At 37.7% G+C, this 26,784-nt stretch overlaps 1 protein-coding gene, 1 long non-coding RNA gene and 1 other non-coding gene across 5 annotated transcripts in view; 1 reads left to right on the top strand and 2 right to left on the bottom strand.

The window, feature by feature from the left end:
* Positions 1-7,650: 7,650 nt before the first annotated feature.
* On the bottom strand, positions 7,651-9,070 carry RPS20 (ribosomal protein S20). The gene is made up of 4 exons (XM_064588314.1): positions 8,878-9,070; positions 8,569-8,668; positions 8,193-8,266; positions 7,651-7,870 (listed from the first exon to the last, which is right to left on the bottom strand). Exons 1-4 carry the CDS (start codon positions 8,878-8,880, stop codon positions 7,688-7,690), a joined length of 360 nt encoding a protein of 119 aa, XP_064444384.1. The 5' UTR covers positions 8,881-9,070; the 3' UTR covers positions 7,651-7,687.
* LOC123860744 (small nucleolar RNA U54) lies at positions 8,333-8,399 on the bottom strand. The gene has a single exon (XR_006794857.1). It is a non-coding gene; the product is annotated as a small nucleolar RNA U54 (small nucleolar RNA).
* A 9-nt stretch (positions 9,071-9,079) lies between the features above and the next one.
* LOC135364113 (uncharacterized) overlaps positions 9,080-26,784 on the top strand; it is a 94,696-nt gene continuing 76,991 nt past the window's right edge. For all 3 annotated transcript variants that reach the window (XR_010410705.1, XR_010410706.1, XR_010410704.1), the window contains exons 1-2: positions 9,080-9,401; positions 24,459-24,640. This is a non-coding gene — a long non-coding RNA (uncharacterized LOC135364113). The remainder of the gene's footprint in view (positions 9,402-24,458; positions 24,641-26,784) is intronic.

Here is a 26,784-nt window from a genome sequence, read left to right as displayed (position 1 = left end):
TATTGAAGTAGCTCTTACTTTATGCTAAGCACTGACCTAAGCACATTAAAAATATTAACTCATTTCACCTTCCAATAAGTCTGTGAGGCATTTATTATTATTATTATTATTCTCATTTGACTGATGAGAAAACTAAGATAGAAGAGTATAAGTAACATACTTAAAGTCTCAGCTACAAAAGAGCACAGCCAAATTTGGAACCCAGACGGTCTGGTTCAGGAGCCCCTGCCCTTCGGCACAATGCTACTCTACCTTTCTTCTTAATGAGAAGTATCCTAGATGGGTTATCTATATAAAATAGATGCTCAAGAAACTTTAAGAATCAGTTAAATCTTAGCTCAGGACTGCAGACTAATGTTGCTTCATCTTGGCCTAGAGACCTCACTAAAATTATTAAAGAGGAAAACCAAGGAATAAATAAATAACAAAATAGAAAATGGAAACAGACTTGTGAGTTCAACAATTTTCTGGAATTCAGAAAAGCCAATTTGGCCAAATTCTTTGGTCAAGGAATTCACGGGGGAAATTAGAAAATATTGTAAGACAAAGGAAAATGGAAAAACAATAAGCCAAAATGTATGAGATGAAGTGAACGCAGTACCAACAGGGAAGATTATAGGTCTAAATGCTTACATTAAGAAAGAAGAAAGTCTCAAATCAATAATCTAACTTTATATCAACTAGAGAAAGAAGAAACTCAAAGTTAGCATGAGGAAGATAATACTAAAGATTAGAGCATAAACAAAATAGAGAACAGGAACAGGAAAAAAAAAACCAACCTGATAGGGGTATTAATAAAACTAAGAGTTGGATTGTTGAAATGATCAATAAAATTGAAAAACCCTTAGCTAGATCACTTGAAAAAAAAAAGAGAGAGAGACTACTTAAATAACTAGAATCAGAATTGAAATGTGGGACATTACAACTAAGGCCACAGAAACGAAAAGGATTGTAAGAGAATACTACAAACACTTATATGCCAACAAATTGAAAAACCCATAGGAAATGGATCAGTTCCTAGAAATATACAGCCTAAGACTGACTCATGAAGAAATTAAAAATTTGAACAGACTAGTAAGGAGATTGAGTCTGTAATAAAAAATCTGCCAACAAAGAAAAACCCCAGGATCAGATGGCTTCATTGGGGAATGCTACCAAACATTTAAAGAAGAATTAACACCAACCCTCCTCAAACTCCTCTAAAAAACTGGAGAAGTGAACACTCCCAGACTCCTTCTGTGAGGACAGCATCAATCCAATACTAAAGCCAAAGACACCACAAGAAAACTACAGACTCTATACAAATATTGAATCATTACCTCATACACCTGAAACACATTTAATAAGTTATAGGTCAATTATACCTCAATAAAAAAAGAAAACTAGAGACCAATATCCCTGATGAATATTGATGCAAAAATCCTCAGCAAAATACTAGCAAACAAATTCATCAGCACATTAAAAGAATTCTATACCATGACCAAGTGGGATTTTTTTCCTGGAATGCAAAGATGCCTCAACCCTCACGTATTGGGTCAAACGGTTTTCAATCAGGGTGCCAAGACCATTCAGTGGGGGAAAGGACAGTCTCTTTAACAAACAGTGCTGGAAAAACTGGATATCTACATGCAAAAGAATGAAGCCATATACAAAAATTACCTTAGATCATATACAAAAATTAACTCAAAATTGATTAAAGACTTAAACTAATGCCTAAACAACAAAACTCCCAGAAGAAAACACCAATGAAAAGCTTCATGACATAGGATCTGGCAATGATTTCTTGGATATGACATCAAAAGCATAGGAAACAAAAGCAAAAATAGACAAATGGGACTATATCAAACTTAAAAAAGCCTGCCCATCAAAGGAAACGATCTGCAGTGAAAAGGCAACCTATAGAATGGGGGAAAATATTTGCAAATCACGTATCTAATAATGAGTTAAATATTCAGAATATAGAAAGAACTCCCACAACCCAACAAGAGCAAAAATAACCTGATGGAAACATGGACAAAGAACTTGCATGGATATTTCTCCAAAAAAGATATAGAAATGTCTGACAAGTCTAAGATGCTCAACTTCACTAACCATTAGAGAAATGCAAATCAAAACACAATGTGATACTGCCTCACACCCATTAGGATGGTTACTATCAACAAAACAAAACAAAACAAAACAAAACAAAACAGAAAATGTGTTGTTGAGGAGGTGGAAACACTGGAATCCTTATGGGAACGTAAAATGGTGCAGCCGCTATGGGAAAATGTTATGGAGGATTCTCAAAAAATTAAAAATACAATTATACCATATGATCCAGCAATCCCACTTCTGGGTATTTACTTAAAAGAACTTGAAAGTCAGGTCTTGAGAGACATTAGTACTCCTGCAGCATTGTTCACAATAGTCAAGAGGTAGAAGCCACCCAAATGTTCATGGAGGGAGAAATGAATAAGTAAGAAATAAATGTGGTATATACATGCAATGAAATATTATTCAGCCTTTAAAAAGAAAGAAATCTTGTAAAGCACAAGGATGAAGCTTGAGGACATTATGCTAAATGAAATAAGCCAGTCCCAAAAAGAAATACTATATGACTCCATTTATATGAAGTATCTAAAGTAGTCAAAGTCACGGGAGACGGGAGAATGGGGAGTTGTTCAATGGGTATAGAGTTTATTTTGCAAGATGGAAAATATCTGGAAATCTGTTGCACAGCAATGTGAACATACTTAACACTACTAAACTGAAAAAAAGTAATAAATGAGTCCTTTTTTATTTAGACACTGAAAAATGTGTGTATGAAATATTATGATGTCTGAGATTAACCTCAAAATAATCTGAAGGTTGTTTGGGGGAAAGGGTAAAAGTATATTTGAAGACTGGCATCAGTTGACAATTCTTTTTTTTTTTTTTAATTTTATTTATTTGTTTGACAGAGAGAGACACACAGCGAGAGAGGGAACGCAAGCAGGGGAAGTGGGAGAGGGAGAAGCAGGCTTCCCGCCGAGCAGGGAGCCCGATGCGGGGCTCGATCCCAGGACCCTGGGATCATGACCTGAGCCGAAGGCAGACGCTTAACAACTGAGCCGCCCAGGCGCCCCTCAGTTGACAATTCTTAAAGCTGAGTGGGTTCATGATACCATTTCCTCTACTCCTATGTATGTTTGAAATTTTCCAGAATGGAGGAGTTAAAAAAGAACAAGATTATCAAAATGGAAAATTAAATTTAAAAAGTGCTAAATGAGAAAGTCAAGGAAATATCCCACATTGTATAATGAAAAAAGACTAAAAGAGCATGTGAAAGAAAGCTAAGAGCCGTACAGGACCTCCAGAAGGTCACCCAATCAATAGGAGTACCAGAAAGAGAAAATAAACAAATGGAGGGCAGGGATAAAGTAGTATTTTTTTTTAAAAGATTTTATTTATTTGACAGAGAGAGACACAGAGAGAGAGGGAACACAAGCAGGGGGAGTGGGAGAGGGAGAAGCAGGCTCCCCACTGAGCAAGGAGCCTGACATGGGGCTCGATCCCAGGACCCCGGGATCATGACCTGAGCAGAAGGCAGACACTTAACCGACTGAGCCACCCAGCTGCCCCAAAATAGTATTTTTTTAATCAGATGGATGTTATTGCACTTCAACTACTGGTAGGAATATAAATGGGCAGAGTCATGTAAGGGCATCAATTTGGTAATATCTTAAAAAATTCTGATATTCTATGACTGAAATCTCTTTTATCTACCCTAGGAAAAGTCAGACCTGCATATAGTAAATGTTCTCAAATAAATGACTAATTCTTAAAATTAATAATTTAATTATTAAATAAATTCTGGTTATTTAAATTCAGGTACATCCATATGATGCAAAATTCACTGAAAGAAATGAAGTTATGTGCGGATATAGAAATATCTCCCAGATACATAACTAATGATAAAAATAATTTACACATTGAATATTCTCATTTTTATTTTTTAAAGATAAAATTTTATAGAGCTAAAGAGAAGATTATAATTACTTTTATGCACATGAAGTTTCAGATAATACAATATTAACAGTATTTCTTAGGTTGGGTTCTATGTAAAGAAAAAAAGCAGTTTACAGAACAAAATGTATGGAAGGATTCACTTCTCTCAAAGCTTAACTTGCTATAAAAGTGAAATATACTATTCCTAGGATGAAGGAAAGAATTCATCTTACTTTCCAAAGATAAAACTTTGGCTTTGCCAGGTTCTCCAGTATAGTTAGATCTACGTGGTTACTTTTGGGTGAAGGACACAGAAAGGTCATGCCCCTGAGGATTCATGCGTACTTCTGCAAATGTCATTTGACCTAACACACTGGCCAGCAGTGTACCCTACCCTGTGGGAATCGAGGTCCTGGTATGAGAAACCTATGCCAGTCTTGGTTTGGTAGGAAAATGTTCCCCAGAGACATAAAGGAACAGGCATATATATACTCTTGAGATAGATACTCTTAAGTATTTTACACATGAGAACTGAGGCCCAAAGAAGTAGCTCATCAAGCCCACATATCCAAATAACCATGTTTCGAGCAGATCTGACAGCAGGCCAGGCATTTCTACTTCTTTCTCTTGCCTGTTCACTTTATATCCACAGAGCTTGCACACTGCACTTAGGGATGTCAGGTGAGGAAATGGATCCAGCAAATGCACAGCCATGGTGGTTTCTGTTGCCTTACGTTTGGCTCACATTTGTCTAACAGCAGCAGTACTCTGTGAACCCAAAGGAAAGGAGGTAAGGACTGGAGAGGCCTCCCACCTCCAACATTTCTTCACGTCCCTGTAACTCTCAGAATCATTGACACTATTTGCACTATAGTGCAAATACCTTTTAGTTGGTTTCTACATATCCCGAGGTCCTGCAGGGGTTTTGTTTCCAAGTAGTTTTTAAATGTTTGAGGGATTGAGGACAACCGCAGTACCCAAAATTTTAAGTGCTATGTTTTGGCTGTATTACAGGCTCTCTAAATATTACCTATAGTTTAAATACAACTCCAACAATCTGAGTGGGAAAAATTACAATTGCTGATGTATTAGTTACTTTGGCACAGATCAGCTAAAATTCACAACTGTTATAAGGCCATAAAGCTGTTCTTTCAACACCTTCTGATTTACTGAGGCACCCTTTTCCCTATTCTTTAGTCCTAAGTGGTTATGTTTTCACAGAACTGGTATTTTCTCAACCAATTCTCTGGTTATTGAGTGTATTCCAAAGACTTCTGTGTTACAGTATATTTAGATCACCAAAACAAGCTTATAGGTACTTCTATGTGGGTATAAGGGGGCCACACATTAACAGGTACTTGGTTTTTTTTTTTTTTTTTTAAGATTTTATTTATTTAAGAGAGAGTGCGCGCACACAGGCAGCGGGAGCGGCAGGCAGAGGGAGAGGGAGAAGCAAGCTACCCGCAGAGAGCAGGGAGCCCTATGTGGGGCTCGATTCCAGGACCCTGGGATCACGAACTGAGCCGAAGGCAGTCACTTAACCAACTGAGCTGCCCAGGCGCCCCAGTTACTTAAGTTTTAAAATGATTTTAACTGCTACCTAAAGAGCTCTCTTCAGTCCTCCAATGTAGAGAAAGCTTAAAATTGGGCTGGAAAACAGGCTAGTAGCTCACTACCTGGCTTCTGATGAACAATTTTTTCACTTATAAACCAAGAACACAAGCTTCTAAGAATGGATCACTGCTTACTCAGGAGCCTTAACTAGACTCATACTGTGGAATTCTTCAAATACTATGCTTATGGCTCAATGTTTAACAGTTACAGTGATACCTTTTAGTTTCCCAAACTAGTTAAAAAAATACCCAGGATTTTGAGTTTTTCAACTTGGCATAGTTCTTTCCAGATTCAGTTCCACTCAAATCCCTATGTTTGAATTATTTTTTTGAAATCTAAGAGGAAAAAAGGTGGAATCAAGAGGACTTGGGTATTGGAAGAGATAGGGGATGTGGATTCAATGTTTGAGTGACCCATGTGGCTGTGTGACAGGACCATGGATTGAGAAAGAACACAAGTTTTGGGGAGGGAAGAGGATTTTCATCTTGTAGACAAGTTTGAGCTATGTGAGATGCAGGTTGTATAGTACACAAATGGATGTACAGAGCAATCTCAGCTGAAGTTCAATTTGAACACACATGGTAACTGAGGACAGTGGACAAGATAGTCCAGAGAATTGAAGGTCCAAGCCCAAACCCAGAAAAAAGGCATGAGTTTCATGACTGTAATCCTATTATTAAGCATCACAAAGCTATCACAATTACTTTTTCTGAATTTTGTAATTTGCAAAAATGTTTTTGTTAAATATTTCTGGCAATTTTCTCTAGTAGAAAACTAGACCTATTTAGGATATCCAGAGGATTATACATCCTAAAAAGCAAAAATTTCAGTAATGGAACATTAAGAGGATGGTCATTCCATGAGCCCATTTAAATCTCATCTATGCTAATAATGCTCCAATTACCACCAATTTCCAGATTTGCACTACAGAAATAGCATTTAAGAAAATAAAGCATAAACAGAGGAATGCCTGGGTAGCTCAGGTGATTGAACGTCTGACTCTTCCTCAATGATCTTGGGGTTGAGATCAAGCCCTGTTGAGCTCCATGTTCAGTGGGGAGTCTGCTTGAGATTCTCCCACTGCCCCGCCCCCAAGCACTCTTGCTCTCTAAAATAAACTTGAAGGGGGGGAAATCGGAGGGGGAGACCAACAATGAGAGACGATGGACTCTGAAAAACAAACTGAGGGTTCTGGGGGGGAAGGGGGGTGGGAGGATGGGTTAGCCTGCTGATGGGTATTAAAGAGGGCACGTCCTGAATGGAGCACTGGATGTTATACACCAACAATGAATCATGCAACATTACATCAAAAACTAATGATGTAATGTACGGTGATTAACAATAACAAATTAAAAAAAAAATAAAAAAGTAAAGCAGAGTCTAGTAGCTAAACAATGTTATCCATTATTGTGCCAATAGGGGTTTACCTAAATAAATTTGCTCTACCCCCATGACGTGCTTTTCTCCTAGTTGACATAATGTATTAAACATTTATATATAAACTACATGTTAGTATAGCTCCACATTAAAATACCAAGGACTGTATTTAAAATATTTCTATAGATATAACCTAAATGTTAACATAATTAAAACATTTCCCTGCAAAACTGCTTAATATAAAGGCCAGTATTTCCAAAATACTTGAGAATTTGCAAAGTTTACTGTAGCCTAACGTCAAGAGGAAGGATGTATTAATTGGCAGAACTTATTATTTCCAATGTTAGTTACCTGCCCACAAAAGCAGCACCCTGTATCCACTTAAAATCAGAATTTTGGGGGGTAAAACCCAGGTGTGTTTTGCAAAAGCTCTAATATGCAGCCAGTTATGAACCGCCACACTGTGTATATTCTCAATGCTAAGGTCTCCAGGTATTTAGTTAATACAATTCATTTTCAAGTGATGTCAAGTGTCAACTGCTTTAGTGGCCTCTGAGATACAATGAGAAAAGGATAGACCACCCACCCCTAGGATATTAGTCTAATTTTGACTACTCCAAAGGTGGAGGAAATCCCGTAGCACAATTCTGTATTCCTAAAATACATGGGTATTAGTAATGAAAGTCAACAAGATTTAACAACCGATAATCAATTTATTAAAAAGGTTGATTTAAGCATCTGCAATGGTGACTTCAACCTCAACTCCTGGCTCAATACTGATGGAAGTAATCTGCTTAACAATCTCAGAAGGACTGTGCAAATCAATGAGTCGCTTGTGGATCCTCATCTGAAAACGATCCCAGGTCTTAGAACCTTCACCACAAGGAGTTTTTCTTGTAGTGATTCTCAGAGTCTGCAACAAAAGACAAAGGAAACCAAGCATTTATGATTTTATGCTTATCCCTAGGACACCTGCAAAACCACTACTCTTATTTTTGAATACTTCCCAGAGCATCTTTCCCTTTTACGTAAATCACCACCAATTTACAATGGCAAGTCCATTTTTTCCTCAGCCAGGGCAGTGCCCTTATAAAAACACCATACCCCACCCAAGAAAAAGAGCAGCAAAGACTTTTAACAGGTATCTGCGAAAATCAGGTACTTAACATGAACCAAATTCTACCATTAATTTTTCTTTCGCTTTGTGTTCTTCCCCTGCCCCTGATTTTTTTCACCTTGGTAGGCATCCGAACTGGTCCTTTCACTTTGAGATTCTTTTCCTTTGCGCCTCTGATCAAGTCAGCACATACTACAGAAAAATAAAAGCATCTTTCAGTTCGTTCAAAACAAAGGTCAGCGTCAGAATTTTAACTGACGCTGGCTCAGAATAGCGTATAAAACTATCATCATCATTCAACACAGTAATTGTCTCCTCATCGCCAACAACGACTTAAAAAACACACTAACAGTTAAGCACAGATCGTTCTTCCTTTGCCTTTAAGTTAAGCGACTTGTCACTTGACTTCTGAGTCAATCTTGTACAGCAACAAAGCCGAATAAAATTTTTTTTTTTTTTGCCCAAAGGTCTCACTCTGAAAATATCGTACTGACCCTTTTCCAAAGATTTTACGTTGCGGCTGGTGAGAGTAATTCTGATTCGGTGAATCGCCACCTCCGGTTCCACGGGTGTCTTTCCGGTGTCTTTAAAAGCCTATTATTACACAAATGGAGACAGGTTTCTTTTAGAAGCCTGGAAACGACCTTAACGAAAAGACTTCCTAGGCTCCTCCACCATTTCACGAGCCCTCTTTACTAAGTGAGACTCGTACTCCCACCGCTTCCTCCCATCCCGGAATCCGTCCCCAGAAGGGACCGTGTCCCTCCGCGTCCCCAACCACGCGGCACCGGGCCCCGCCTCACCATGGCTGCGGCGCGGCTTCCTGACCGACTTGTTCCTCGGTGAGAGCGAACAGCGGTGAGTCAGGAGCAGGAGCGGGGCGTCCACACCTCCGCTGTAGCTACGACCGCGTCTTCCTCAAAGAGAAAAGCGTGAGGCCTGCGTGGCGCTTATATAGCTGCGCTCCCGTCTGCATCCGGGTCCCGCACGCGCCTTCGCGCTGCCCCGGAAGAGGAATTGCCCTGAGGGCTCCGGAGGCGGCTGCGCGAGCCGGGGCTGGAGCTCCCGTGGAGTTGGCGGGAAAGACGTGGCTGTGGGTGCCCCCTTTCGGCCGGGAGGAGTTAGAGCCCCTCGAGGTGGCGTCCCCGCCAGAGCGGTTACCGCGGTCCTCTGGCCACCTGCAAGAGATGACAGGGAGACTATGACCTAAAACCTGCGAAACTCCTCTTCCTGGTGCACCTACCCCTGGCCTCTGCAAAGACTCCAGTGGTTTTTACAGTGCAAATGTTGCTGCCTATACAAACCGAATCACTCGTTCTCTGAGCAGGTGGGTAACTTTTCTGAGTTTAACTCACGTGGATATTAGGAAAAATGACTGACAACCTGGGCGTGTTGTTTTAAACCCTTTTCATAGCCTGAAATACATTTTCGTGATATTTCGCCTTCTGGCTTCCCAAAGCGGCGGATGCATCTGATCCGTTTCTAGAAAGCACCTGAACTTGGGTTCTTTGCCTCCGGGAAAGTGAGGGCAAAAATGCCCGGCTGCCAGGATTATCCTGTGCGTCCGGAGGCCCATCCTGGAGACCCAGGACGTCTCCCTAACTCTAAAACATGTTATTTCCCGTCTGTTCGGATAACCTAGTATCGGATAAGACCCTTCAAGATCTCCCTAATACTGAGTGTATGGGACAAAGTGCAGTGGAAAAACCAAGAGCGGTCAACTGACTTGGGTAGCCAGGAGAGAGAGCATAAGGACACATATACTTAAAGATGACAGAGTGGTTAAGTAGAACGAAATCGGTAAGACCGGTTTTGGTACAGGGCAGAAGGAAGAGTAAATAACCTCATGATTTTACAGGTGAACTGCTGAGTGCAGAAGAGTTAATTTGCTCAGACACACAGAACTGGTGAAGGACGGACCTCTGACCCCCCCATTAGGGCTCCGTCTTGAGCCTTTCTCTTCTGTTCTTTGAAGGGAAATTATACTTAAAACTTTTATCAAATAATAGCATGAACTTGTTTGTTTGGTGATAATTGGGCATAGCTAATAGCTGGCTTTCTTTGGCTCACAAAAATATGTATAGTAGATTTTTCTGCCATTTACCAATTAATTTAAATATTAAAGTTTGTATATTTCCAGTTCAGTTATTCTATAGTGTCATCCGGGTGTAAAAAACATATTAGTAATTAGTAGAATTTGCAGCAAAAAATCTGAAAACCTGCATTCTTAGTTTACTAGCTGTAACCTAAATGAGACTTCATAACTTAGGGCTTTAACTTATTGCTATGGCTACCAGTAGGAATGCTTGAGAAGTGTGTTTGTGATTTTTTTTTTAGGAACAAATCTGGTACAGCTATTCTTAGGTTTCCTTTCCCCTTCAAGAACTTGAGAAAATGGTGAACAAATTAACTTCCTTGACCTTAGAAAAGAATTTCAGTATAGAAAAAGGCTAAATGTGGCCCAGCATGTATGGGAAAAATTGTTGATGTGACTAGAACTAAGGAAACAGCTGGTTGAGATAATAGAAAAATGTAATGAAAGCATCACTATTTTCAAATTTATGTTTAGTTGAGACATTTTGTTGTATTTTTCTTTTGAAAGTTAACTGCTCCTGTGGGCCCCACATTTTCACTAAGAAAGTAATGTTCTAACATAACATAAGATATTGGGGAAAAAGTAAAATTAACAATTTATCCAAAAGAAGCAAAGACAGTATACCAGCCTTAATGCCTTAGATCAGTTACTAGATATACGTATCCTTTGGTAGCTTAATCAAAGATATGCAGACTATAAGATTATAAGTACTTTGCTGTTAAGTAAGTTGGCCTTTGGGAAGGTTACACCCAAATAGATACTTCCTTCAGCAGTGTAATGAATATTTTACTGTGAAAAGGATGAATTAAATATCCGTTTCATTTTAAAATTAAAAAAATATTCTTAAGACCATTGCAAACTCTGTGTTTTCAACATATCTATCCATAGCCTTCCTTTACTGATTTTTTTTTAAAGATTTTATTTATTTATTTGAGAGAGAATGAGATAGAGAGAGAGAGCATGAGAGGGGGGAGGGTCAGAGGGAGAAGCAGACTCCCTGCTGAGCAGGGAGCCCGATGTGGGACTCGATCCTGGGACTCCAGGATCATGACCTGAGCCGAAGGCAGTCGCTTAACCAACCCAGCCACCCAGGTGCCCTCCTCTACTGATTTTTGTAGGTCTTTTTAAGTGATCTTGTAAAAATTCTCACTGTAGGTATTTGTTCCTTACTGTAGGTATTTGTTCCTTTTTCTGGACAGCCATCTACTGGTCTTTTGCTGCAATGACAGTGTCATCATACTACTCAGAAAAGGAAATTAACAGAAGTTAAAAACTACTTAATTCATGGTATACATGCTTTTAGTAAAACAATAAAGGCAAATTTTCCAAAGGAATGTGTTAAGTGTCTGTTTAGACACTTTCATTTGCAGAATTTCTTTTATCTAAATAACTTTGTGCTAAAATTTAAGAATAAAGTCTGAAATTTAAGGATAAAAACCAGAAACAGTTTAAAACTTTCTCTCGTGGTTACCCATGTCTTATTGGTAGGAGAGTGAAATGTGGAGTCAATTCCTTGTGGTTTACAAGGATTACAGGTGAGGACTTAGAACAATACTGGGAACATGACAGTAGCCAGCACTGTACTAATATCAGTTTGTTTGATCCTCACATCAACCCTGGAACATAAGTGCTGTTATTCGTATTTTATACATGGCAAAGCTGAGGTTAGGTGGCCTGCCCAAGGTCACAGGAAGAGCTGGTGTTTGAACCTCTGCAGTCTAACTCCAGAGTCTGCACTCTTACCCACTACACTGTGGTGTCTCTCAATATATATTAGCTCTTACCATTATCATTAGTAGTTGTACTTACCCACGAGGTATAGAATCCTATTATGTGAAATAACATAGCATAGGAACGCTCTCTGTATTTTACTATTTGAAGTTAGAAATTTTATTGAGCTACTAATACGTGTCCATTGTAAGACTGAATCCTTATTTTTTAACTCTTTCATTGTTTTGGTTTGAAGTTCTGTAGATACTCAATGCCAGTTAACTCTATTTGCTCATAAAATCATTTCACGAAAGTGAGTTATGGAACAGAACTAGGGACACAGATCTTTTCATTGAGAATGATTCCTATGGAACTTGCATTGGGTTGGTAATTTTCAATCATATTTAACAGCATATTTAACAGCTCACAGAATTCTCTGTAGGGATAGAAACTGAATGTCCTATCCACCAGGCCTCATAGTACTTCTTTCTCCCCTTTCTTTCTCCTATTCCCAGGCCTGCAGGCCTAGAGATTCTAACATTTCTTGAAATTCCATCTGAAAAATTGGTCTACTTCAGTCACATAGTGCCATTTCCTAGTTTTAGCAGATAACCTGCAGAGGACTCCCATGGTCACACTTTTGTGATCCTGATATCATGCAGGGGAGCCATGGTTAGATTTACCTACCAATCATTTTTTCCCCCGAGGTTGTGTCTTTCATGTTGTTTAGAATTGGTACAACTTTTTAGAAAATACCATTTGCCTCCCTTTATGGAACCTATGGCTTTCACCACACACTAATTCTGTTGCATTGCTTGTGTGGTGGATAGCCTCAAATATGGCCCCAGTGATCTCTACCACCTGTTATTCATGGCCTTGTGGAATCTCCTCTTAAATGTGGAAATGTGTGACTTGCTCTAAATGCTAGAATTTCGCAAACATTCTGGGATGTCACTTCCATGAATAGATTAAACAGGGTTCTATAGCAGACTCTCTCCCTTGCTAGTTTTGATGAAGCAAGCTGCCATATTGGGAGCTGCTAAAGGGAGAGGACCACAGGCAAGGAAATGAGGGTAGCCTGTGGCCAACAGCCAGCATGAACTGAAGCTTCCAGTCCAACAGCCCCCAAAGAACTGAAATTCTACCAACAGCCATGTGACTTTGGAAGCAGATCTCTCCTTGGTCGAGCTTTCAGACGAGACCTCAGCACTGGCACCCCTTGAGGTATTACACCTGAGGTGAGTACCTCTCAAGGTCTTGCACTGGTCCTGGCTCTGATGGGCACGTGTAGGAGAGGCAGATGTAGTGCAGCAAAGGGGGCACTGACAGGAGTTGTGAGGACATGCTTAAGTCCACCGCTAGGACGGCCACCTCTCAGGAGTCATCCCATCTACATGGGCCTTGGTCATCTCATTGTAAAAGGAGGGTGCTGGACTATGTGATCTTCCCACCTTGAAAGGCTATTGCATAGAAATAAACAAATCCAAGAATATCTCTTCACCACCAACATATTGCCAGACATTCAAGATGGCTTCTGCCTCCTTTGTCTCTCCTTCCTGTTCCCCAACACCAGGGGATCTAGGTATAGAATCCACAGGGGAGGGCGCCTGGGTGGCTCAGTTGGTTAAGCGACTGCCTTCGGCTCAGGTCATGATCCTGGAGTCCCTGGATCGAGTCCTGCATCGGGCTCCCTGCTCGGCAGGGAGTCTGCTTCTCCCTCTGACCCTCCCCCCTCTCATGTGCTTGCTCTCTCTCATTCTCTCTCTCTCAAATAAATAAATAAAATCTTAAAAAAAAAAAAAAAAAGAATCCACAGGGGAGGAGGCTTGAAATAGCAGAGGAGACTCCCCTCTCCCCATTTCAAGTCCTTTGATCTCAGGTGGCCATTCATCCGATTTAGCCAGGATAACCTCAGTACACCACCAAGATGTTACTATTACTAGTGCTAACTTTCACTCAGGAGTGCTCCAGTTTGGATTATACATGTTATAGTTTCTTTACTCAAGCACAAGTCTACCAGTGATAGCAAGGACAAAGCTTTGAACTGGATCCATTTAGGGTTTCAAACTGAGTTGGATTGAGTTTTAATAACCTGAAGTTACCGGAAAGTCATTGACTCTTTCCTAGATTTTAATTTAAGGGGTGGGAAAAGATGAGTGACACAATGCCATTGAAACCAATAATTAGAAGAAAAAAGTTTTCCATGTTTATATCCCACTGGATGGGACTCATCAAGAAGTTAATTGATTGCTAAGAAAGACCCTTCATGTTCTGAGATTATTTTTTTTAATTATCCCATGGTTCCTTTTAGAAATTTTCTATTTCATTTTGGAATGAATTTGGAATTTTATCAAATGCCTTTGCAGTAACTAAGTAGGTGTCATATGATTTTTTAAATCTATTAATATGGTGAATAAGTTTCTTAATATTGAGACTTTTTTGCATTTCTGGAAAAAATCTCATGACAAACATATTACAAATGAGATTTTTTTAAAATATATTTTTTAAAGATTGTATTTGTGTGAGAGAGAGCAAGCAGAGGGGGAGGGACAAAGGGAGAGGGAGAAGCAGACTCCCCGCTGAGTAGAGAGCCCTACATGGGGCTCAATCCTAGGAGCCTGGGATCATGACCTGAGCCGAAGGCAGATACTTAACCAACTGAGCCACCCAGGTGCCCCCAAATTAGATTGTTTTTAAGATATGTGTGTGTGTGTATTAATGTGCTGGCATCAAAGAAACAAATTTGGAAGCTTTCCTTCATGCTGTGAAAAGTTTATACAGTATTATGGTTATGTGTCTCTTAGACTTGGTAGAATGCATGTTTTATTGAGAGGTAACTATAAACTATCATTTCTTCTATGGTAATTAATTTGCCTCAATATCTCTGTTCTGGGGTCAATTTTAGCAATTTTTTAGAACAGTGATTCTCAAAGTTTCCATTCTTAGTAACTCTTTTTTTTTTTTTTAATTTATTTATTTGAGAGAGAGAATGAGAGACAGAGAGCATGAGAGGGAGGAGGGTCAGAGGAAGAAGCAGACTCCCTGCCAAGCAGGGAGCCTGATGCGGGACTCGATCCCGGGACTCCAGGATCATGACCTGAGCCGAAGGCAGTCGCTTAACCAACTGAGCCACCCAGGCGCCCCTTGGTAACTCTTTATATGCTTAAAAATTATTGTGGCCCTATGTCTATTGGTATTTGCTATATTAGAGGCTAAAAATGTGGACATCTAAAAACATTTGTTAATTTATTTAAAAATAATAAACTTATTCATTGTTAATATATTTTATGAAAAATAGCTATTTTCATTGTTTTTATATTTTTGCAAATCTCTTTAATGTCTGACTTAATAGAAGAAAGCTCAGTTTTCTTTCTTTTTTTTTTTTTTAAAGATTTTATTTATTTATTTGACAGAGACAGAGACAGCGAGAGCAGGAACACAAGCAGGGGGAGTGGGAGAGGGAGAAGCAGGCTTCCTGCTGAGCCGGGGGCCCGATGTGGGACTCGATCCCAGGACCCTGGGATCATGACCCGAGCTGAAGGCAGTCGCTTAACCAACTGAGCCACCCAGGCGCCCAAGCTCAATTTTCATATCTGCTTCTGCATTCAGTCTGTCACAATATGTTGCTATGGTTGAATTATGTGTAGAAACTCTGTGTGAGCACAGATTAGAAGTTGATTTTAATAACCTATTCAGATATTTGTGGATATTCTTCTTGGATGCACTCACACTGGCTAAGTGGGAGTCTCGTAAAGATTAGGTACAATAAGACTCTGAAACCATATGAGTGGCCTTTTTGTACTCTCTTATAATAAAATCTGTTTGTCTCTCTTGTACTTTGAATAGCTCTTTTACCCCTACTCTTGCATGATTTTGAAACATCATGCATTGGTCACTTGAAAAATATCGATTCACGGACTTACACAGATCTTCTAAATGTTGACATATTTTACTGTATAACATTTTACTATATAATATTTTAAAAATTATATTTCTTGACATCATTACTCACGTTGTCAGAAAAGTCCTTTAAGTATTAGGAAGGTGTGAAGTCCATAGTGGCAGATACAAGTTTTCCAAAGTCCTAATTTTTGCTTGAAAGCTCAAATTTTATCATTGGCAATTGGCTGTTAGTTGCTTTCCTTCAAGTGACAGGCTCACTTTGTTCCTTTCTCAGGAGATATCTAACAAATACACATGTCTGCATAACCACAGTTTGTTTTTCAAGTTTTTTTTCCAGTAAAAATGATGTTTGATGAAAAAAGAGGCTGGTTCATCTTGCAATTCAATCTCACAAGTGCTTTTCCTCAAAACAGACATCATGCCTCCAAAACCACTTTATGTCTACTTCCAATTTGATCACACAGACTATTAAAAGGAAATGATCAATATTTAGTAAAAATTACCAGTTTTACTGCTTTTTTAGCATTCATCTAAAATTGTGTTTTTTTACTCTGGGTGAATTAAGCCTAATTCATATATTTTAGAGCCATTTAGAGTATTTTACTTTCTGTGAATAGTCTGTTCATATCCTATACCCATGTTTTCTGTTAGGTTATTGGTTTTTATTCAGAGATTTGGTAGGAGCTCTCTGTTAAGCAAATTAGCTCTTCATCTGTGATCTGAGTTGCAGATACTATGTTTCAGTTTCAGTTGTCTTCTAATTTTGCTAATGATGGTTTTTACCATGCAGATATTTTATTTTTTGATGTCAAATTAATTACACTTTTATTCCTTTGGATTTGGGGTCAGATTTGTCTCTCACAACTTCTTTTTTAAAAATCCCCATGGCTTTTTAATGATGCTTCTGAGGTTTCATTGTATATTTTATTTCTTTGATCCTTCTGAGATTTTTCTGATCTAAGATATTAGGTGAATTTAAATTATTTTTTCCAGATGTACTTAGTTGTTTCACTTAAATAAACTTAGGATTTTTTTTTTTAGATTTTTAATTTTTATTATTTATTTGACAGAGAGAGACAAAGCGAGGAGGGAACGCAAGTAGGAGGGGGAGTGGGAGAGGGAGAAGCAGGCTCCCCGCGGAGCAGGGAGCCCGATGTGGGGCTCAATTCCAGGACCCAGGGATCATGACCTGAGCTGAAGGCAGACGCTTAACGACTGAGCCACCCAGGTGCCCCAAACTTAGGATTTCTTGATCTCTCTTATAGACATCTTGTGTGGAAAATAATTTGTCAACACTCATTTGCTGAACTGTGAATGGTGTATAGCAGTGTGCCATGTGCTATGTACTTTTCCATATGGTTATCTTTATCTTATCTTATTTCTATCTTATCAATGTTGAGACTTAAAATGGTGGTTGAAATAGAGCCTACTGATGTGCATTATTTTTGTTTTTAATTTTTAACACCTTTGTTGAGGTGTAATTAACATACAGTAAACTGTATATGTTTACTAATTTTTTTTTATTTCAAAAATACTAATTTCCTGGCACTATCCATGAAGGAGACCAAGGGGCAATGACAATCCAATAACTATGAACACAACTAATGCCTGTGTCGTGGTGTCTAAATACCATTCCCTACTATAGTAATCCCAGGCTCATCCCAGGAGGAATGCCTTATTCTGGATATGGCAGGAATTTACAAGATGTGCTTGGGACATCTTGTGTCACAAAGCAAGGAAGATTAATGGATTATGTCAAAAGAACAAGGGCCAGTATGAAGAGGCTTCCATTAGTTAGTTATGTGACCATTTGAGCATAAAAATAATAATGACTAGAGTTGATAGATATTAAATATATAAAAAATAATAAATTTACAGTGATACCAAAAAAGAGAAGGCAAGTGTGTGTGTGTGTGTGTGTGTGTGTGTGAGAGAGAGAGAGAGAGAGAGAGAGAGAGAGAAAGAGAGAAAGAAAGAAAGAACAAGACCATAGAGGCAGTAAAGAGAAAAATAACTCTAAGAACTCACTGGATGCCTAGTAAGTAACTAAGATGCTAATGCCTTATTGTGAAAATCGGAAATTAGGAGCAAAAATTAAACATTTATTTTGACTTTCTTATACATATTGTATTTCCACCAAATAGTTATTTTCAAACAGAATTTCAAATAATAAATAGGATAGAAATGATAAAATTAGGATAGCATCATTTTATAATTCCTAATTAAATAATTGAATCAGGCAACATGTAATGGATGGAACCATTACAGGAGAGAAAGGTAGGGGGGAACCTCAGGATGGAGAGATTTACTGAACCCGTTGATCCATCTTAGCATCTCTAAAGGTGGAAAAAGTAATGTGTTTCTCCTGGGGTAAAGTACACAGCACCACATAGGAAGTATTCTTCCTCAAGAAGTTGAACCTGAATTTAGTCAAGGCTCTAAAACTAAATTCCACTTACAAACAATATGAAGGATAGTAGAAAGAGACACCACAAGGAGCCACAGGGAAATCTGGCATGTGAGACATTCTACAGAAGAACTGATCTAGTTTCTGAAAATACACAAACAATGGAGAGTGGGCTCTCTAGATTAAAGAACACCTAAACACAATGTGTACACCTTATTTAAATCCTGATTCAAACAAAACAATCATAAAACATATTTTTGAGGCAATTAGGGAAATTTGTTGACAGATTATTAGGTATTAGTAAGGAATTATTAATTAAAGGTGATAATGGCAATATGGTTATGTAAGAAAACATTCATATTTTTAGAGATGCTTACTGAAGGACATAGGAATGAAAGGACATGACTTTCGTGTTTGCTTTAAGATACTTCAGCAAAGAAAAAAGTAGGAAAAATAACTAAATGAAGCATATTCAGCAAAGCTGTGGTAATTGTTAAGTCTGAAAATTGATTATACTGGTTCCTCTACTTTGTATGTGTTTGAAAATGTTCATTAAAAAAACATTTTGAGATTATTTTAGAAATTAAAACAAGTAATGATGAGGGCTGAACTAAGATAAAGATAGAGGGGCAGCTTTGTCTTCCCAACTCCTAACAAAACACCTGGTTTTGAATGTACTAGAAGTCAGAACTACTTTTAATGAGTAAATATACATTTCTTTGTCTAAACTACAAGTTACTTCAAGAAAGATTCTCTGTCTTTATAGTTTTTGTATCTTTCACATATCCTATTCACTTCTTTAATAAATAGTAATTGATCACCTACTATGTGTCAGATACTGTTTAAGGGCAGATACTATTGAGGCCACATTTTCTCTCCTGGAGCTTACATTCATTACATTACATAATGAATGAGGATGGATTATTTTTTGGAAAGGTAAGCAAATAAAAAGAATGGTTTCATATCATATTTATTTTTTTATTTTTATTTTTTTTTAATTTTTTTTAAAAGATTTTATTTATTTATTTGACAGAGAAAGACACAGCGAGAGAGGGAACACAAACGGGGAGTGGGAGAGGGAGAAGCAGACTCCCTGCCGAGCAGGGAGCCTGATGCGGGACTCGATCCCGGGACTCCAGGATCATGACCTGAGCTGAAGGCAGTCGCTTAACCAACTGAGCCACCCAGGCGCCCCATATTTATTTTTTTAAAGAAAATAAAAGTTAAATTGTATAGAATAGGGAGTGACTGGCGAGTAAGGTGTGACTTTCTCCTTAAGATAGAATATTCAAGGTAGAAAACATTTAAGCTGAATTCTGAGTGATGACAAAGAACTAGTCATTCCTTGAGGCAGGAAGAAGCTTGGCACATTACAGGACAGAATGAAAGATGGTGTGTCTAGGCATGGTAAATGTGGGAGGAGGGTGAAAGGTGAAGTCTGAGAGGTAGGCAAGGCCCAGATCATGTTGAATCTCTTAGGTTATGACAAGGGGTTTACGTTTCATTATGAAGGAATGGGAAGGCAATGTAAATTTTTAAGTAAGGATGTGGTATGATGTGACCATCAATTCTCTATGCAACAGCCTCTGCATAGAGAATTGACAATAGGAATGCAAGATATTAGGAAGCTTATACAGGTGTCCAGAGAAGAGATATTAGTGGTTTGGAGTGGGCCTTAACAATATAGATGATGAGAAGTCATTGAATTTGGGATGTATTTTGAAGTAGACATGACTAGATTGGGTTTGGAAGATGGAGGAGAAAAAGACAACTTCTAGTTGTTGGCTAGCAAATAGGTGTATTTTGGAAACCTTAACTGAGCTAAAGGAGACTTGGAAAGCAGTGGAAAATAATCACTTTGTTTTGAACAAGTTAAGTTTGCATTGTTAATAGAAAATGAAGACATGGAGGAGGCAGTAGGATCTTGCTCTGAGCTCAAAAAAGAGATCAAGGCTGGAAATACAAATTGGGCACCATTAGCATGGAGATGATCATGGTACTGGATAAAATCATGCAAGGAGAGTGCAAACAGAAAAGAAGAGGGCTCAGGACAAAGCCCTGGACACTCAGCATTTAGAATAAGACTGAGGAAAAGGAGTCTGTGAAGTAAGAGAAAAATAGAATAATGAAGTCAAGAGAAGAAAGTAGAGTATTTCAAAAAGCAGTGCTCAGACTGTGTTAGTGTTGCTTGGAAGAATGGAGAGAGAATCCAAAAATCAATGTATTTATTACATTATATCACTAGAATAAAGGATAAAAACCACATGATCATTTCAACAGACATGGAAGAAAAATATGACAAAGTTCAACATATCTTAATGATAAAAACACTCAACAAACTAGGACAAGGATGTAACTTACTCAACATGATAAAGGACTTCTGTGGAAAACCCACAATCCACATCCTACCTAATGGTGAAAGACAAGCAAGATTGCAGGATACAAGAATAATATATGAAAATTAACTGTATTTCTAAACTGAAGCAATAAACAATCCAAAATGAAATTAAAAAAAAAGATTCCATTTCTAATAGTATCAAAAAGATAAACTACTTTGGGATAAATTTAACAAAAGAAGTCAAAAATTTATAATCTGAAAATTATAAAACATTGTTGAAGGAAAATAAAGAAGACCTAAGTAAGTATAAATACATCTCATGTTCATGAGTTGGAATACTTACTATGGTCAAGACATCAATACTTCTCAAATCAATATACAAAATCAGTGCAATCGCTATTAAAATTCCAGTTGGCTTCTTTGCAGAAATTGTCAAGCTGATCCTGACACTCACATGGAAATTTGAAAACAATCTTGAAAAAGCAAAACAAAGTTGGGGGACTCACACTTCTTGATTTAAAAACTTGCTACAAGCTATAGTAATCAAGACAGTGTAGTACTGGCATAAGGACTGACATTTAACCCAATGGAATAGAATTGAGAATCTGGAAATAAGCTTTCACATTATAGACAATTGATGTTTGAAAAGGGTGCCAAGATAATTCAATGGGGAGAAGGAATAGTCTTTTGACAAATGGTGTGGGGACAACTGGGTACTCACAGGCAAAAGAATGAAATTGGACCCCTACTCGCCCATATACAAAAATTAATTCAAAATGTGTCTAAGGCCAAAATGTAAGAGATAAAACTTTAAAACTCTTAGAAGAAAACATAAATCTTTGTGACCCTGGATTTGATGTTTTCAGAACTATGACAGCAAAAGCACATTCAACAAGAGAAAAAGAGATAAATTAGACTTCATCAAAATTAAACACTCTTGTACAGCAAAGGACACTATCAGAAAGTGAAAAGATAACCTATATAATGTGAGAAAATATTTGCAAATCATATGTCTGATAAGGGATGTATGTATAGAATATATAAAGAACTCTTATAATTCAATAATACAAGACAAATAACCCAATTCAAAGTTGAGCCAAGAATATCTTCTTGAAGATATACAAATGGCCAATAAAAATATAAAAAGATGCTCAACATAATTAGCCATCAATGAAATGAAGACATAAGAATTAAGACAGTTGATAACAAGCATTGGTGAAGATGTGGAGAAATTGGGAGCCCTCTTACACTGCTGGTGGGAATGTGAAATGGTTCAGGTGCTTTGGAGGACAGTTTGTTAGTTCCTCAAAAGGTTATTACGTGACTTAGCAATTACACTTCTAGATATAGATCCTAGATAAATGAAAACATATCCATGCAAAAACTTGCATGTGAATGTCCATAGCAGGATTATTCATAAGAGCCAATGAGTGGAAACAACTGATGAACAGATACATAAAATGGTGTGTGTGTGTACTGTTATTTTAATATAACATAGAGTAGTATATATATAATATATATGATGTTATTTGACAATAAAATGGAATTAAGTACTGCTACATATTACAAAGGAATTAATCTTGAAAACATGAGGCTAAGTGAAAGAACCCAGTCAAAAAGACCACATCATATATGATTCTACTTACATAAAATGTCAAGACTAAGCAAGTTTGTAGAGAGAGAAAGTAGATTAGTGTTCACCTAAGGGCTGGGAGGGGAAGGAAAGTGGAGTGACTGCTAATGGGTACAGAGATTTTCTGGGGATGATGAAAATATTCTCGCATCAATTATGATGATGGTTATACAACAGTGAATATACTCAAAACCATTTAATTGTGTACTTTAAATAGGTGAATTGCATATGTGAATTATATCTTAATAAGGCTGTTTTTAAAAAAACAAGATAGAGAATGGATCATCGATTTCACAAAGTGGAAGCCATGGAGTGACCTTGATATGAGATGTTTCAAGACAGTATTAGTGTGGTTTGAAGTGGGAACTACTCTTTGAAAAACTTTTACTTTAAATGGAAGCATGTAGGTACATAAGCCACTTATTTCGTTTTATTATATTTTTTGACTTCTTAATTTTTTATTGTGATAAAAAACATAAAATTTACCACTTAAAGCATTACGTGTACAGCTCAGTAGTGTTACGTGTATTCACATTGTTAGGAAAGGATCTCCAGAACTTTTTCATCTTGAAAATTTTAAACTCTGTACTTATTAACAGGTCCTCTTTTCCTCCTTTCCCAGCCCCTGTTAATCACATTCTAATTTCTGTTTCTATGAATTTGACAATTTGAGATATCTCATGCACATGGAATTGTATGGTATTCATCTTTTTATGACTGGCTGCTTCACTTAACATAATGTTCTTAAACTTCATCATTGTCATAGCATATTGCCAGATTTCATTCCTTTTTAAGGATAATGAATAATATTCCACTGCATAAATACCACATTTTATTTACATATTTATCCATTCATCTGTTTATGGACTTTGGGGCTGTTTCCACCTCTTGGCTGTTGTGACTAATTCTGCAATGAACATGGTTGTGGTTTGAGACCCTCCTTTCAATTCTTTTGGACATATACCCAGAAGTGGGATTGCTGGATTGTAGGGTACTTCTAAAATTTTGCGGATCCTGCATACTGTTTTCCATAGAGCCTGCACCATTTTGCAATCCTACCAGCAGTGCGCAAGGGTTCTAATTTCTCCACATCCTCAACTTTTGTTATTTTGTTAATTTAATTTTTTGATAATAGCCATCCTAATTGGTGTTGGGCAATATCTCATTTTGATTTTGATTTGCATTCCTCTGATGATTAGTGGTGTTGAGCAGCTTTTCATATGCCATCTGTATGTCTTCTTTGGAGGAAATGTCTATTTAAGCCCTTTGTCCATGTTTAAATCAGGTTATTTGATTTTAGTCATTGAGTTGTATGAGTTTGTTACATATTCAGCATATTGACCCATTGTCAGATATATGATTTGTAAGGATTTTCTCCCATTCCGTAGGTTGTCTTTTCACTGTTTCCTTTGATGTACAAATGGTTTTAAGTTCAATGTAGTTTCATTTGTCCTTTTTTTACTTTTGTTGCCTGTGTCTTTGGTGTCATATCCAAGAAATCTTTGCCAAGTCCAATATCATGAAGCTTTCCCCTCCTTGTTTTATAGTTCTAGGTCTTATGTTTAGGTCCTTAATCCATTTGGACTTAATATTTGCATAAGAGTAAGATAAGAGTCTAACTTCATTCTTTTGCATATCCAGTTTGCTCAGAACCATTTGTTGAAGAGATTGTTCTTTTCTCATCGAGTGTTCTTGGCACTCTTGTCAAAGATCATTTGGCCGTATGTGTGAGGGTTTATTTCTGGGCTCTCTATTTTATTCTATTGGTCTGTTTGTCTGTCTACGCCATTAGCACACTGTGGATTATTGTGGCTTTGTAATACATTTTGAATCAGGAAGTTGTGAGGCCTTCAACTTTGTTCTGCTTTAATCAAAATGGTTTGGGTTATTTGGGGTCCCTTGAAATTCCATATGAATTTTAGGGTGAATTTTTCTATTTCTGAAAATTGGCATTGGGATTTTGATAGGGATTGTGTTGAATTTGTAGATTGCTTTGGGTAGTATGGACATTCTTAAAAAATGTTAAAGTCTTCTGATTAATGAACATAAGATATCTTTCCACTTAACTTATTCCTTAATTTCTTTCAGCAGTATTTTGTCATTTTCAGGGTATAACTCTTTCACCTCCTTGGTTAGATTTATTCCTAACTATTTTCTTCTTTTTGATACTATTGTAAATTGGAATATTTTCTTAATTCCCTTTCCATATTGTTCATTGTTAATGTATACAAATGCAAGTGATTTTGGTGGCCATTTATTTATTTATTTATTTAAAGATTTTATTTATTTATTTGACAGAGACAGAGACAGCGAGAGCAGGAACACAAGCAGGGGGAGTGGGAGAGAGAGAAGCAGGCTTCCCGCCGAGCAGGGAGCCCGATGCGGGGCTCGATCCCAGGACTCTGGGATCATGACCTGAGCCGAAGGCAGCCGCTTAACGACTGAGCCACCCAGGCGTACCGGTGGCCATTTATTTTTAAGTAAGTATTTACATTATAAAGAATATTTAGAAACTGGAAAATAAGAAAAGCTTTTAAAAAATAAAAAGAGACATCCACAGTTCCCCAGACAACCAGCCCCAGACAAACAAAAACTTCTTTCTTTTTCTACATGTTTCGAAAATGATTTGTTTATTTAAAGAAGTTATAACCAAACTGATAATTTTGTATCTCGCCCCATTCACTTAACAATGTAGTATAACCATTTCTGTGTTGCTATAATCACCATAACATTTTTAAATTAACTATTGTATTGTAATTTATTTAACCATTTTGGACATTTATCTTGTTTCAAATTTTGCTCAAAATAAATGGCTCTTAGTGAACATTTTGTTAATTAAAATACTTATTTTGTAGCATTTCCTAGGATGGAGTTCCAGAAGCATAATTACTGAGTCAGTGAATAAAAATATTTTTGAGGCTCTCGATGTTTGTTGCCAAACTGTAAGGGCTTTCCAAAAAATTTCAGTAATCTCTACTGTCACCAGCAACATATGGAAGATTCAGTTTTACCGCAGCTTCATTAGCATTAAGAATTTTGTGCATTGTCTATTTTTAAAACACCCTATTTTCAATTTGCATTTCTTCAAGGACTTGTGAGATTAACATTTTCCTGTTTTTCGTATTTGTCTCCTAAATGTGTTTTCTTTTCTGTGAATCGATTTTTCAAGATTTGTACATTTCTCTATTAGAGCATGGTGATATTTCATTTTTATTTGTATGTGTTTGTTATAGAAAAAGGATTAACCTGTTATCAGTCACATTTTGACCAAATATTTTTCTCAGCTCATTGTCTTCATTTTACTTATTTTATTTTAATATCCAGAGGTTATCATTTTTATGTAATTAAATGTGGCAATCTCTATAGTTCTTACACTTGCTTGTAGAAAAGTTTAGAAATCGCTTCCTCCTTCGAATTTGTATTAACTATTCAATTCTGTCTTCCTCCAGTCTTACAGATGCTCTCTAATCCATCTGGAAATGATTTTAGTGTGTGGTATGTAAAGTATTTATTTAAAAAAATATATAGTTTTAGGAAGGCCATCGGTGGTAGGCTAAAAGCTCCTTGAAAACAGGAAGCATGACTTTTTCACTCTGGTTTCCTCCACTTTCCCAGACAGAAGACTCGCTAAACACGGCCTCTGTTTCCTCTGGCTGCAGCAGCCAAGCTACAGTCGGGAAAGATGGGTCCCCCATCCTTCTCTCTGCTCAGAGACACCAAGTGCTTGTCCCCTTGCTGGTATCATGACAGTTCCCCAGGGGCTGCTGCCTTTGTCGTCCCTTGCGGATGTCTACCTTCTCAGAAGCAGGGAAAAGGCTACCCCAGCTGTTAGCCAGCAGCGCCCCCTGGCGCCTCTTTTTATTTTAATTGTTCTGATTTCAATTGTTCATACAACCGTCCACCCTCCCCACTGGTAATTTTTCCTGGAAGACACCTCAAAAGATCTTCTTTCTCAGTCCCGAAGGTAGCCTAACCTACTTGCCCTGATACTCTTTTCAGAGTAAATTTCTTTTCCATTTGAACAAACTCCTCCTCAGTCAAGGAGATGTCATTATTTCCGGGTTGTCTGTTTATCTTTTTGATAGGGAGAGGTGCAGGGATTGTGGGTGGGGGCCAGCTATTAGCCCCAACTTCTTAGCGATCTCTTCCATGAAGTCTCTGAGGCTTTGTACAAACAAAATCCTAGTCTGGCCCTCACCGATACCTGCAGTTGTGAGTTCCAACTATAGGTCTGACTCTGGGATCTCATTGAAGAGTTAAAAAAAAAACAAAACAAAAAAACCTCACCTCTTTAAAATTGAATTTTTATTGCCTAAGGAGGAATCTGTAAAATAAGGAGGTGGAGAGGATACAAATAAATGAAATCTAAAAGTAGTTCTCAAATCCAAATAAAGCTAATACTGGATAACACACCTGTTAGAAAAATAAACTGTTGAATGTCTCTCCATCATTTTCTCTCTTACACCCTAGTCAAGGTGCTAAGGAGTGCCAGAATGGCCAAAATATGGACAGCAGGAAACCCAGAAGACAGATCCTGAACAATCCATGAATTACATACTCAAGCCTGAATTAAGTAGACTCTATCACAGAGACAGAATTGTCCTTGTGATGGGTAATTCTAGCT

Source organism: Mirounga angustirostris, unplaced genomic scaffold (assembly GCF_029215605.1).
Source record: "Mirounga angustirostris isolate CCGP_5_RB_7025 unplaced genomic scaffold, mMirAng1.0.hap1 SCAF_4, whole genome shotgun sequence".
NCBI lineage: Eukaryota > Metazoa > Chordata > Mammalia > Carnivora > Phocidae > Mirounga > Mirounga angustirostris.
The sequence above is the reverse complement of the archived record's forward strand: the minus strand, read 5'-3'. Positions and strand labels throughout refer to the sequence as shown.